The sequence below is a fragment of the Orcinus orca genome, chromosome 21 (genome assembly GCF_937001465.1).
Source record: "Orcinus orca chromosome 21, mOrcOrc1.1, whole genome shotgun sequence".
In the NCBI taxonomy this organism is placed as follows: domain Eukaryota; kingdom Metazoa; phylum Chordata; class Mammalia; order Artiodactyla; family Delphinidae; genus Orcinus; species Orcinus orca.
This window is the reverse complement of record NC_064579.1, coordinates 4,348,911-4,362,964: the sequence shown is the minus strand read 5'-3', so window position 1 is coordinate 4,362,964 and position 14,054 is coordinate 4,348,911. Positions and strand designations below refer to the sequence as shown.

The following is a 14,054-nucleotide window of genomic DNA, read 5'->3' as shown; positions in this document are numbered from 1 at the left end:
CGACAGAAGCCAAAAGATGAGATCAGTGCTTTTAAAAATTGCATTAATGTCTTCAGTATATGTACTTCATAAAAATCAATAAAGTTGCTCGGTAAAAGGAACTATTGGAAAGCAAAGAAATAACCAAAAAGCTCAATAGCGACCCGAGTAAATGAGGGAAACATTGATTATAGAAAAATAATGGTGATTTAGGGACTTCCTTGAAACGGTTTTATAAAGCAGAAAGCAAAAATTAAATGCCAGCATCAGAAAAATAAAAGTATATGAAAAAGAGAAATTGATGATCTAAATTCCACAAAACAGAAGTCCCACAAGTAGACTAGTGTGGGTGAAGAAAAAGCAAAGCTTTAAACACATAAAAACAGAATTTTTCAGCTCTTATGAAAGATTGGAGTATTTCTATCAGAAAGACAATGGGGGCGGGGGACCACCCATGGATATCCTGGTGAAACTTCAGAGTTTGTAGAATAAGAGGAAAGTTTTGCAAGCCTTAATCAGGAAGGAAGAAAAATGAAACTAGGTGACTTACAGAGAAACATAGGACGATGTATCTATGTTCATAAGTACTGAAAGGCAATTTAAAACCTATTTGAACAGCTAACGTTTTTTTAAAACTCTGGCAACATCAAACACTGGTGAGGCTATAAACCAAAAGAGACTCTACTTCACCTTGCTGATGGGAATGCAGAAGAGTCTGGCAGAATCTTTTAAAGGCAAACATCGACTTACCATATGACCCAGCAATCACATTCCTAAGTATTTACCCAAATAAACTGAAAATTTATGTGCCTGGAAAAGCTTGTGGGTAAATGATCCCGTAAGCCGGAAACCACCAAGATGTCCCTCAACAGGGGAATGGTTAAACTGAGTACAATGGCCTGAATGTGTGTGTGGTCCCCAAATTCATATGATGAAATCCTAATCCCCAACATGATGTTGTTATGGGTGGGGCCTTTGGGAGGTGTATTAGTCAGGGTTCTCCCAAGAAACAGAACCAATACAGAGATGTGTAGAAAGAGATTTATTGGGAGTGGCTGACTCACATGATTATGATTATGGAGTCTGAGAAGTCCCACAATCTTCCTTCTACCTGCAAGTTGGAGGCCCAGGAAAGCCAAGAACCAGAGGAGCCAGTGGTGCAATTGCCAGCCCGAGTCTGAAAATCCAAGGACTAAGAGTGCTAATGTTGGGGGAAGATAGCTGTCCCAGCTCAACCAGAGAGCAAATGCACCCTTTTTCCACTTTTCTGCTCTATTCAGGCCCTAAACAGGGTGGATGATGCCACCCGAATTGGTGAGGGTGATGGGCTTTACTCAGTCTCCCAATCTCTTCCAGAATCTCTTCTGGAAACATCCTCAAAGACACACCCAAAAATAATGTATCTGGGCATCCCTTAGCCCAGTCAAGTTGACACATCAAATTGACCAACACAGAAGGTAATTAGGTCATGAAAGTAGAATGGGATATTCATAAATGGGATGAATGCCCTTATAAAAGTGACCCCAGGACTCTCTGGCCCTCTTCTGCTGTCACGTGAGGATGAAGCAAGAAGACAGCAGAACGGTTCTCACCAGCACCCAATCATGCTGGCACCCTGATCTGGGACGTTCAGCTTCCAAAACTGTAAGAATCAAATTTCCATTGTTTATAAGCCAGCTAGTCTATGGTACTTTGTTACAGCAGTCTGAACGAGGACTCCTGTATTCATACATTGGAACGCTGTACAGTGACAAAAATGCATAAGCTATTGATTTATTCAACATATGGATAAACCTCAAATACATTTTGCCAAATGAAACATGTCAGAACCAAAAGGCTACATATCGTATGATTCCATTCATGTGACATATATATATATATATAAAATATATGGTTGGCCAAAAAGTTCGTTCGGTTAGTGAATATGTTGTTCGATAAAGTTCTTCGTGAAAATGAAAAATGTCTTTTATTTGTACTTAAAACCAAACGAACTTTTTGGCCAACCCAATGTTAGGATGAATAAATAAGTAAATGAATGGTGGATAATATTTCACCATCAGAGATGAAAGTTATAAATTAGCAAGGGGGGAAAGATAAGATCAACCTGTGACACCAGATAAGAGTTGGAGACGTCTGACATGTTTAGCATTTTAGCATCATATATACATATGATACTAAAATGTCTATATACACACACACACACACATTTTGTGGATATATAGATGGGTAAACAAACATTATATGTATGTGTACGTAATACGTGTATACACACACACAGAACACACATTTCCTAGCTTTGTCCACTGTGAGGGATCTAGAAACAGTGGCATTCCACTAGCAAAGAGCAAACGCAGTGTCCATTTATTGGAACTCTTTTCCAATAAATGGAACTGGGGCTTCTCGGAGAAAGAGCTGATTATAAACCCGGAACAGGGAAAAATAGAAGGTGACCCCAGAACATCTTGGGACCTTATTCCTTTACCTTGAGGCTGCACTGTAGGTAGCCAGTAGCCACTCATGGCTACTGAGCAGTGGAAATGTGGCCAGGACAAGTTGGCATGTGAGACACTCGCTGGATTTTGAAGACTTACTAGAAAAAGAGTGTAAAAATCTCGATATTTTTAATATTGATTATGTGTAAACATTTTGCATACATTGACCTAGATAAAATGTTATTAAAACTAATTCCACCTGGGGCTTTTTTGTTTTTTGCTATTTTTAAAATGTGGCTGGTAGAAAATGTCAAATTACACGTATGGCTCTCATATTTCTTTCGGGCAGTGCTGACTTCAGAGGGCAAGGCTGGTCAGCAGAACTGAACTAGCATCCTGGCTCAGTCCCTCCTGGCTCTGTGGCTCTGGGCAAATATCTTACCCGCTCTGACCCTCAGTTTTGGCCTGTGGGTTTGGGGGAAAATGGAGTATCAACCTGCTTGGGACGCTTTTCGCACTATGCCTTGGACACTTTAGTAACTGCCTTAGAATAAGTGCTGAAGAAATAACTGAATACATTATAACTGTGGTTATAATTCTCAGGCTGGTTCCTGTTAAAATGCAACATCTCAGCAATCTCTCCAATAGACACACACACCCCCTAAGGCACAGATCTTTCGCGATTCTGCACAGAACTTTCGCGATTCTATCTCAGAGCCAATTTTAAGGGTGAAATAAACAGTCTGGCACAGTGAGGACAGACTCAGAAAGGCTGTCCCCTAGGGGCCAGCGGAGGAAGGATTACCATCGGGGAGGCTGCGGCTCCGGCTGCCGGGCGCTGGGCGTGGGGAACCTCGGTCCCAGCCCACTTGTCACTCATCGTTTAAGAGCCCGGAGCTTAAAGAGATACACACATCCACCGCCGCCCCTTCTGGCGCTTCGGATCCTGGAGAGGGGCACCTGGGAAGAACTAGATCAGACTGTGTCTAGAGCTGGGGAAGGGATAGGGGACGGAGGAAAGCCGAGGGGGAAGTACAGGGAAGCTGGAGCTCAGAGGCTGTTGACGTCAACCGAGACAGGCAGGGTTGGCCGGGGGAAAACTGAGAAACTGGTAATATTTGCTTAGGCAGGGCTGTCAGTAATAACTAACTTGTGTACAGGGTGTTGCTTTCAACGACATCACCTTTACACCTCTCTATGACGCATCTTGACAGGGAGGGAGCGGGCGTGGAGAGGTCACAGGGTCACGGGGAGTGTTCGGACAAGAACTGAACAACCTCTTATTCCCGCTCAGCAACCTCCCTTAAGGGATTTGATCGGATTCCTAACTCCACTGGCCTCCGTGTACTCTTTACCTACGAATTAAACAGAGTAAACAGAGACAGTAACGCCCACAGCAGCAGGGCTGTTATTAGGGTTAAATGGTACCCGTTACGCAGAGATGCTTTGATAAGGCAGGATTGTAAAAGTTGCCCCGGGAGACTCCCGTTTAATAAATGATGTCAGTCTTGGGACTGAGTTATTCTAGAACACTCTAACCAAGCTGTCAGTGATGGTGATCAGTGTCCGGCACAACCACGGGGACAATTTGGTGTAGGTACTTCGTGAACAATATCATCTGGGATACCTCCTCTACCGCAGTGTCCTAAGATCAGGGTAGAGAGGGGGATGTGTGGATCCCCGTCACTGAAATATAACCCCTTCAAGCCACAGAACCCCTGCACCCTTCACACCCCTGCAGCTGGTAATCTCTGGAAATTCTCTTGAACAGATGCCCCTCTTGAACTGCCAGTTCCTCACGGGTTACCGGGAACAGCGGCTGGCACACCTGGTCCTAACCTTTATTACCATGGGATATGTCTGGCAGGATGGAGAGGCACAGCCCAAAGAGGTAGGGACAAAGGGACACCTGTCCTGTCATCTGGCAGGTCTGCTGCACCTGGAGGACGCTCTCTACAAAGGTCTGCTGCACCTGGCAAACGCTCTCTGTTTGCCTGGAAAATGGGTCCTTTCTTGTTCTTTCCTTTGGGTATGAGGTGAAGGAAGGGCAAAGGGCCCATTTAAATGAAAACACCTTTTTCCCCTGGCCAGGAGGTTAATTTTGCTTAGAACTGGTAGCCCTCTCATTAGTTTTTGAATATTGTTTTTTCTGGCACTCACCCTCTTCCAAGAATTGTGAAGAGCTGCATTTGAAGGCAAGTTCTGAGGTGTCATGGAAAACTTAATGATTTCCATTTTACAGCAGTTTGTGCTCTTATACACATCCGTAATCACAGTCAATGTTCACAATCCCATAAGGTAAGTATAGCAATGCTGTGCCCATTTTACAGATGGCTGAGGACTACAGGAGTTAAATTCCTTGCCCAAGGTCAGATAGCAAGTTCGTGGAAAATCCAGGGCCACAACTCAGACCTTCTGATTTCACTAATGTAACCTTCTTTCCCCAGCGGGGAAGAGCACACATTGCTATTTATAACACTAATCTTCCTTTCTTGAATGTTGCTTGCTATCCACCAAATATTGGTCTGTGTCTCTTAATAGTTCATGTAAATCTCTTCTGAATCTTTTCATAACTTTTTACAGTTTCAATCTGAAACTTGGAACGTGAAGTCTTTGTTTCCCTAACTGCAGGATAAATTCCTATTAGCTGCATTTTTTATAAATGGACATTCTCCAGAAATGCGGGTGTTACCCTTGTTCTAGTACTTCCTGCTTCTTGAGTCAGCAGCCTGTGCTTATCTTGTTTGCTGGGTTGATTCTACCTTTTCTCTCTCAAGTAAATACAGGAGACTCCCAGTGAGAAAAAGAAAGGCAAGTAAGAGAGGAGAGAAGAGGAAAGCATAGAGCTGCTTCAGACTCTTTTTTTAAAAAGAGTCATGTGTCTGATGTTGGAAAGTCTGAGATCTAGGCACATATGACAGGACATCCCAATGGGCTTCCCTCCTTCCGTTCTCCAAACCACAATCCTCAATGAGGGGAAGGGGTGGGAGCCCCCTGTCACACCCCACCCCCGCCTCGGGCCATCTCTTACCTTCTTTGTATCTCCTCCTTTCGCTTCCTCACTGTGGAGACACCTCGCTTCTGCGCTGCCCTACTCATCCACTGCCCCCCAAGGGAAGCTGGCCTTAGGTTTGAATCTGACAACTCTTTAAAGCTCTTTATTGTTTTCTACCTGAGAAACAGTTCTGTCCCAACTCTCTCTAAAAATCTAACGGAAAACTAAGGCAGAAGCTGGACTTCTTTGAGTAGATTAAGGGGAAGGAAAATGGGAAGTGGGAGACAGGAAGCATAAGAATGTTCTTTTGGATCTGGACTAGTTTAGCCTTGTTCGTGGTTGGAGTCCCCCACTGGTACCCACATGGGTAGTTTTTCTGGATTTTGGGGCATATAGGGTTCTTTAGAGTGTCCTAGGATAACTCAGGGGTTGAATGGGGACTGTCTTGAGGTGACTTACTCAAAGTTGTTATTGGGTTTGATGAAGCGTTCTATCCTTCCCATCCCTCTCCCTGAGGAGAGGATACACACACACACACACACACACACACACACACACACACACACACGCTTGCATACAAACACATACGCATATGTTCCTAAAACTAAGACTGTACACAAAAACACACATATATCTAGATAGCTACATATCTGTCTGATCTATTTCTCTGGAGATATATATATAGATAGAGAGAGATTTTTTCCCACTGCTCATCAACTCAGCCCCCATTTATGCTTAAACATTTGCTCAGGCCCTTCTCTGCACAATATTCAGAGATTATTTTATACCCTATGTGTAAGTGTGTGTGTTCCAGTTTTGTAATCTTCACATATATTTCAGACCGCACTCATAAACAATATACCCACTAGGCTGTTAACAGAATAAATATGAGAATGAGGTGTGTGTCTATAGATCACTCATATAATTCCAGTTTTATCCCCGGCTCGTTGCTCTACCCCAAGATTGCCAGAATAAAAGACAGATTGCTTCCTCTGCTGCATTCTTTCTAGAATGTGCTAATTGTCTGGATTTGTATCTTCAAGGTTCTGCCGAGAACCCTTGCCCTTCCCTTGGTCGAGGTCTCCAGGACCTTGGGGCTCCCTCCTATCCTGCTTCACTCGGACGTGGTTCTGGCCAACTGGGCTACTAGGAACCCAGGAAGGTAAGAGCGGGAGAAGGCGCTTGGGATTTGCACAGATTAAAAGCGGGTAAGGGAGAGTCTTGACTTTTCCTTCTCTCTGCAGGGAAAATCCAGGCTTTGTCAGCTATGTTGTGATTAGGGATGTTCATATTTATTACCCGATTTATGGTGCCAAAGAAGGGGTGAACTTGAACGCAAGTTCAATAATCACAGTTCCCAGGAGCTTCCTCTCAACCCACTCTGAAAACATTGGGGCAGGTAATTGCAAGTATATAAAAGGAGCAATTTCAATTGTCAGGATGGCCACAGGCTAAATGCTCTGGGGCTGATATGTAAATTGAGATCTATCTGCCTCTTTGTTGCTCCGAGGACCGTAGGGGAGGAAAACCTTGCCCTTCTTCCCATTTAGGCTGCTTAGCTGGTCTAATAATCAAATTGACATCAGATAGGGGAACAGGAGAAAAACAAATTTACTTTTGTACCTATTAGATCCCCATAAAAAGATGAGACTCGAATATGCGACTAAAGCCGGAAGCTTGTATATCTTCTAGATGAGGCAGCACTGCATTTATGAAGAATTGACAAGACACAGGCTTTGGGGCTTGGGTTAGCTAACTAGGGAAGAAGTAACAAGGTTCGTTTATACAGGCTTCTCAGCCCTGAATTCCTGTCTCTGGTGATAAGCCTGTCTCTCTCTACTTCCTGGTACAGGGAGGGGGACCTTCACATGGGAGATTTATTTCCTACTTTCAGCGGCACAAAGAGGTCCTAGTGTCCTTTTGGCACCGGCTGTTTCTCAAGTATCTTTAATTCAAAATAATCAATCCACTAAGTGGCATATTTGAGGTGGTCTATTCTGCTCCCCTCAGGCCCACGGTCTAGTCACAACCCGTGACATCCAAACTGTGCACGATGTGTGTGTGTCTGTGCGTGCATTTGCACACAAGTGTGCATGCCTGTGTCCACGTGACCCTAGAAGGCATATCAGGTTTGCAAACTGATTTGTTCTCTTCTTTTTCTTTCCTTTTGTCAATAACTGAAATTGGACTAGACCCCTGGAAATCAGGTAAGTTCTCAGAAATCCTTCACTCACTTCAGAATTCTTGCTAACTGTAAAAGCTTACAATAAAAACAACAAGCAAAAAAAAGAGAAAGCATACCACATTGTACGTATAGTACATAAAACATATAAAAATGCATGAAAAAATAGTAGAAGGAAATGTACCCCAAATCAACAGCCCCAAAGTTAACAGTAGTTGTCTCTGCTTTGTAGAGATTAAGGGATTAATTTTCTTGACTACATTTTCCAATTTGTACATAATAAAACAAGTAAAATGCAATGTAAGAAGAGCAAAAAAACAAACCAAAACCCCCCCAAACACCAAAACTTCACCAGTTCTCCAATTCTCTGTGATTTTTTGAAGTCTAATGATCTGAGGAAGATCTCTGGTCTCACTGTAACTTCTCTGAAAGGCCGAATTGCAGGCTGTGGCTGCTACAGCTACAGAATCCCTTTGAAATATTACATAGACTGGAGCTCGTGGGGCAAGTCTGGTCCAGATGTTCTTAGGCCCCTGTTTCCCCAGGGAGCACAGTTAACCTCTAAGTTGACACTGCCTCTCCGGTCACCAAACCTCAACTCCATAAAGGGGCTCAGTATAAAAGCTGTACCTCAGAAGATGGAGAGATGAAGCCTGAAGACCCCATTTCCACACTAACGTGACTCTGCTGAAACTACGGGGGTCCCTGACTGAGTTATCTTTTGTGTTTGATTTTCATGTCTTCTCATGTTTTAGAGGCAGAAGTGACTTATGGAATGAAGTTTTATGTTTTGTAGACTGGATCCGCCTCTGGGCTATTTGAATCCATGTGATAACAGATCATTTAAGAATGATCCCTCTATAACAGTCTTCAGCTTTCACTATTATAATACAGAATTTGGGGGGGAAAATGACTAATGAGAGAGAGCACTAGCCTGAGCTATGAAACTGCTCTGGACCAGGTCCAGTGACTAAGCAGCTGGATGCAACTGGGGAAGCGATTTTGCTTCTTTGGGCCATAGTTTTCTGTCTGTAAGAAAGGAGCATGTAATTAGCTGTTGCCTGTGGTCACTGCAGCATTAAGACACTGTGCTCCTAACGGGAAGGGTGTGATGGGCCCCGGACTGGCCCTGTGAAGAATCAACCCTACTTGTCCCCTCATGCTTTAGCAGTTCCACAGCAGGGGCGGGGGTGGGGGGTGGGGGAGATGGTCTGGGATCATCCGGGCCATGCTAGCTTAGGAGTCCTCAGGTGAACTTGGGCTGGAGCAGATCTGTCTCTTTCCTACCTGAACGTTGCTGGAGGGAAGAGGCCCATCTTCGGGCTGCCCTGTGGAGAGGAGAGCATCAACCTCTGGTTCCACCTTGGACTATAGCAGTTACCTGACTCGAGGCCACTGCTGGGCCGTGCATACTCACTGTGTCCAGACCTTTCTAACCACGTGGTCATGTCCCTCCCAAGGAACTTGGACCCCATTGTCTTATTCCCAGGGGGAGAAAGCCTGCGTGGTTTTATACTGGTGACTGTTTTGGTGGAGAAAGCAGCTGTACCCGGGATTAAGGTATCTTCCCACACACAGAACTTTTTTTTTTCTAAATGAAAAGTCAGTCTGAGCTTTGCTTCCCACCCAGGCCCTTTCCCTGCATGAATTCATCAATACAGGCCTCATCTTACTTGGTTAGTTGAGCAAAGAGATTTAAGTTCTGGCCCACAGAAGTATCTACCTTTCCTCAACGACTGTAAAACACGCAGTTGACCGTTTGCCCATCAACAAACAAGCATTGTTCTAGGCAATGGGAGATCTGGGGGAATAAGACAGACATTGCTCTGGCTTCCACAGAGGCTCAGGATCCAGTGGAGGAGGGTGCATCGATGGAGGGAGTAACATGAAAAAAAGTGCCGTGTTTCATGAAAAGACGTCTAAAACCTAATTCAGACTGGAAGGGTCGGGCAAAGCTTTCCAAGGGAAATGACAGCTCTGAAAGTTAATGCCTGAGTAATGTAAAGGAATTAAGCAGAGAGAGAGACAGAGACAGAGACAGAGAGAGAGAGATGCTGATGCCTGGAACTACCATGCAAGGGCTCTGAGTTCAAATGAACCATCCTTGAGATTACCTAGCCCTGGGGCTGTAAACTTGAATTCCTTTAGGGGTCAGGCAGGTCCCAGAAAGGTCAGGTGTCTGCCAGAGAACCCATGCCCTGCCTGAAGATATTGAAGTTAGATCTCTGTCCTTCCTCACCGCCTTCCCTGGTACGCACATTTTGGGTGCCTACTGTACCTACTGTAGGGTGACCAGATCGGGCTACAATTATTATAGCTCCCTCTTGCACTCTCAGAAGTGAAACTATGTGGTCACTTTACTTCTCATCCGTGTGTTCATTCCATAGAAAGATACAGAATAAAATACTGGTCTTCCAAATACAGCTCAGATAAGGTCGAGACTGCTAATGAAGGGGGGTCTGAGCTGAGGGCTCCACAATTCTGATGTTCTGTAAGACAGAGCTCAGGGGTGAGGCCATCCTGAGTCAAGACGCAGGACTATTATGTGTAATAACTCAAGAAGCAGAAAGGAGGAAAATGACAGAGTGAGGCCCCTGAGAGGCACACGAAGTATCAGCCAGTGGAAAGATCCAGAAAGACCTAACCAGGTCCACCTGGGAGGTGACCAGGAAGATTCTCCTTTGAGAAGGACCTCATGGCCAAATGTAGTTTAGAAGCACTCCCTGGGGAGCCCTGTCACACAGTCCAGCAGGCAGAGGGCTGCCCTTCCTGGATTCCCCCATCTCTGAGGCTCACTGCATCTCAGTGGGCCTTCAGTAAATGCTAATGCATTGTGAGACCGAATCTCATCCCCAGGCCCTTGTTCAGGCGGTGAATGCCGTCTTGCTGCCCAGCCCAGACTCCCTGCTCCAAGCCCTGCAGCAACTGAGGCTCTCCATTCAGGACATCACCAGAGCCTTGGGACAAATGCATGGTAAGGGGCTCCTGAAGGCTGAGGGATCGCTTGCGGGGCAGAAAGGGCCTGGAGGTTGGCAACGTCCATGAGATGGCACTGCTGTGCTAGCTTTGTTTTAGGTAACTGCCGCTCATACTGTTGGAAAATGATCTCTCAGTTGGCAGGGATATTCTCCTGGTATAGTCTTTCTATTTTCATGTGATTAGGCTAATTTCCTCTCTTCGGCTGCCATGTATTTCTTTGTGTGTTGAGGTCTTGCACGAAGCTTGGGAGGAGGGGAAGGGCACACAACATGGCTTGTACCTGCTTTATCCAGCAGTGACCTTGGTACCGGAGGACATGACTGACCTTGGCTTCTTCAGCCCTCGTCTGTGACCAGTGCAGGGATGGGTTACCACAAGTGTGGCCACTTAAGGGGCCCACCCTTGCTGCAACTGGTTACATATTATTCTGGCAACTGCCTTCCTCTCCAATGTCTGGGCAGCTCTTCAACTTCCCCTAGCAGAAGAATCTCAAAAATTTAAGGGGGAAAATGGGCGTGATCTGTTTAGCAAGGGAAAAGCAGCTAAGTATCAGTTCCCCTAAGTCCTTCTTCACTGGAAAACAAAACAGATTCTGGAAAAAGAGAGTGTTTGTAGGAAACGGGGCAGGAGGGAGGGAGCCGGAGACCGGATGGTACTCAGCTTTGTGACTTTTCATTCAAAGGATAGATTTCTTTGTCATCCCAGACTCTCTGGGACGTCCATCGGAAGTCACCAGGTTATGTATTCTTTCCATTCAAGGCCCCTGTTTTACACGTTTGACTCACATCTCCCCATTGCCCTGATTTTTAATTGTAAATTCCTCCTGATCACATCAGTAGGTCTCCTGCCAAACAAGCTCTCCCAGCTCAGGGAGATGGATTTTAGTTTTGCAAGATGGCCTGCGTTTATTACTCAGGATGTGAAGACCACTAGAGGCGCGTTGCAGGGTCTTCAGATCTTAGGCATAAGCAGCAGTGAGTGGTTTGGAAGGTCACAGGAGGCCCTCCACCCTGTCCCAGGGCGTGTCCCAGTAAGGTGGCACAGCCCTGTCTGGCTCTCACACGCTTCCCTAGCACTCATTTTCAAAGTCACGTATTCAGCCCAGGCCAACCCTGATGCTTTCTTGACCATCCTCTGCAGGAGGTCTGATGGCCTGGGCAGGTGATGGGGTGATTTCCCTTGTGTCCCCCAAAGGCAAATTTTCCCACACAGACATCATGTATTTTATTTTATTTTATTTTATTTTATTTATTTATTTGCGGTACGCGGGCCTCTCACTGCTGTGGCCTCTCCCACTGCGGAGCACAGGCTCCGGACGCGCAGACTCAGTGGCCATGGCTCACGGGCCCAGCCGCTCCGCGGCATGTGGGATCTTCCCGGACCGGGGCACGAACCCGTGTCCCCTGCATTGGCAGGCGGACTCTTAACCACTGTGCCACCAGGGAAGCCTGACATCCTGTATTTTAAATGTTTCACTACTAGTCACTGCAGCGAAATAGATGAATGTATCAGCCTGCAGTTTTCAAAAATGGCCACACCACCGCCGTCCATCCTCAGGGCTCCTTTACAATGTGGTCCGGATAGTCCTCTCGTCAAAGCCCATGTCCTGGCTTGTGACGTAGGCGGGCTTGTGACATGCTCGCGATCAGTAGAACTCAGCGGAAGCGACACAGCGTGACTTCCCAGACAAGGCTAGAAAAAGTGTTGCAGCTGCCACCCTGTATACTGAGCCGCCATGTAAAAACTCCATCTACTCTGTGGCCACCAGGGCTGTGAAGGAAGATGTCAAACCACACAGGGAGGCCAACTGTAGCTGCTCCAATTAGCACCTAGCACAGGGGCGAATAAGCCCTCAGATGAGTCTAAGTTCCCACTTTCCAGGCATCCTCACTCTTCCATTTCCTCAGCGGAGGACCCAACCACTGAGAAGCAGAGACAGGCCATCTCCACTGTGTCTCGCCCTGATTCCTGCCCTGAGTCCGTGAGCATAATACAATGGTTATTTTGTGCCACTGAGTTTGGAGTGGTTTGTTATGCAGCCACGGTAACCAGAAAAGTAAAATTATAAAAATGATAACAGTCTTCCCTGGTGGCGCAGTGGTTGAGAGTCCGCCTGCCGATGCAGGGGACACAGGTTCGTGCCCCGGTCCGGGAAGATCCCACGTGCCGCGGAGCGGCTGGGCCCGTGAGCCATGGCCGCTGAGCCTGCGCGTCCGCTCCGCAGCGGGAGAGGCCACAACAGTGAGAGGCCTGCGTACAGCAATTAAAAAAAAAAAAATGATAACGAACAATAAAAACTGCAAGGTGTAAGGAATCACATGGACTTGTTAGTGATTGATTGTGGTTTATGGTTGTTGAATTTCTTCTGCCTGATAAATAGAGCCCAGCTGCACTGCTGTCCTCCCCCAAATGGAGCTTACCCAACCATTCTTCTTTCGGAGCCAAACTTTAGCACGAATTGTGTACTCCCTTCCTGTATAAACCCTCCTTTCCAGGAATTTTCAAAGTCACGCCTAAAGATGTGGTCATTCTAATATTTGAAACTGGTTTCTGTTTCCTTCTTGTTTTTTAACCTTCTCTTCCTTTTTCAGTCCTCACAGTGGTTGCCATGTTTTTTTCTATGCTTGATTTTGTTTTCACCTTGTAATGTTCATTGTCTTTGAAACATCATCTGTAGGCAGGCTTTTGGGACTAGGAGAGAGAAATATTTGGTTCTTCCTGGTTCTTTGGAACTCTAAAATTCTGGATCATCTTAAATCATGTTGAACAAGTAAGGACCCGACAACTGAACTTGGGCTAAAAATGTGCAAAAGAAAAGGTCACGACTTTTCAGGGACAGATTTTTTTTTTAATCCTCTTTGGCTTGGTGCCAAAGTTAGTTCTAATTCTGCCTCCTGTGGCAAACGGGGGTACAGGGGGGCCCTGATTCACTTGGAGGTTGTGAGTATAGGCATTTGGGGCTCTGCGGATAATATGAGGAGAGTCTGGTGTAAAATTCCTCACCAAAGCTGGGACCAGGGCTCCCATCGTACAGAGAAGCCACCTAACCAGAGCCCTGGCGAACCCGGATGGGCAAGTGATTTCAGGGAACACTATCTCTGCTGGTCTTGTTTTCTACCTCCTTGGGTTTCTGCTTTCCCTTGCAATGTTTGCTCGGTGGTTCCTTGCTGTCTTTTGAGCTCTTTGATGGCCTTTCGGATGTTTTCACATTTACCCAGCTTTCTGTTGTTTTTGTCAGGGGAAGGATAGGTCCAAGTAAAACAACATTCCATTACAACAAAGGGAAGTCTCTTTCTGGAGTACTGTTGTCATCTCTTCCTTTCCCTGTGTTTCCACCATCACTTCCTCTGCACCTGGCTATCATATCTCCCGCCAGCACTCCTGCAGTGGCCTTCTCAATCCTTTCTCTCATCTGTCCTTTACCTACTCGAATCCATGCTCTTCACAGAAGCCTGAATCAACTCTTAGGAGTGCAGATCGGTTGCAT

General features: G+C 45.9%; 1 protein-coding gene across 1 annotated transcript in view; it reads left to right on the top strand.

Annotated features, from left to right (window-relative positions):
* The window catches only part of IDO2 (indoleamine 2,3-dioxygenase 2), a 43,333-nt gene that overhangs the window by 13,959 nt on the left and 15,320 nt on the right, over window positions 1-14,054 (top strand). The window contains exons 3-7 of the mRNA XM_004286511.4: window positions 4,183-4,302; window positions 6,450-6,568; window positions 7,599-7,613; window positions 9,049-9,148; window positions 10,445-10,562. Of these exons, the coding sequence (XP_004286559.1) occupies window positions 4,183-4,302; window positions 6,450-6,568; window positions 7,599-7,613; window positions 9,049-9,148; window positions 10,445-10,562 (472 nt within the window). The remainder of the gene's footprint in view (window positions 1-4,182; window positions 4,303-6,449; window positions 6,569-7,598; window positions 7,614-9,048; window positions 9,149-10,444; window positions 10,563-14,054) is intronic.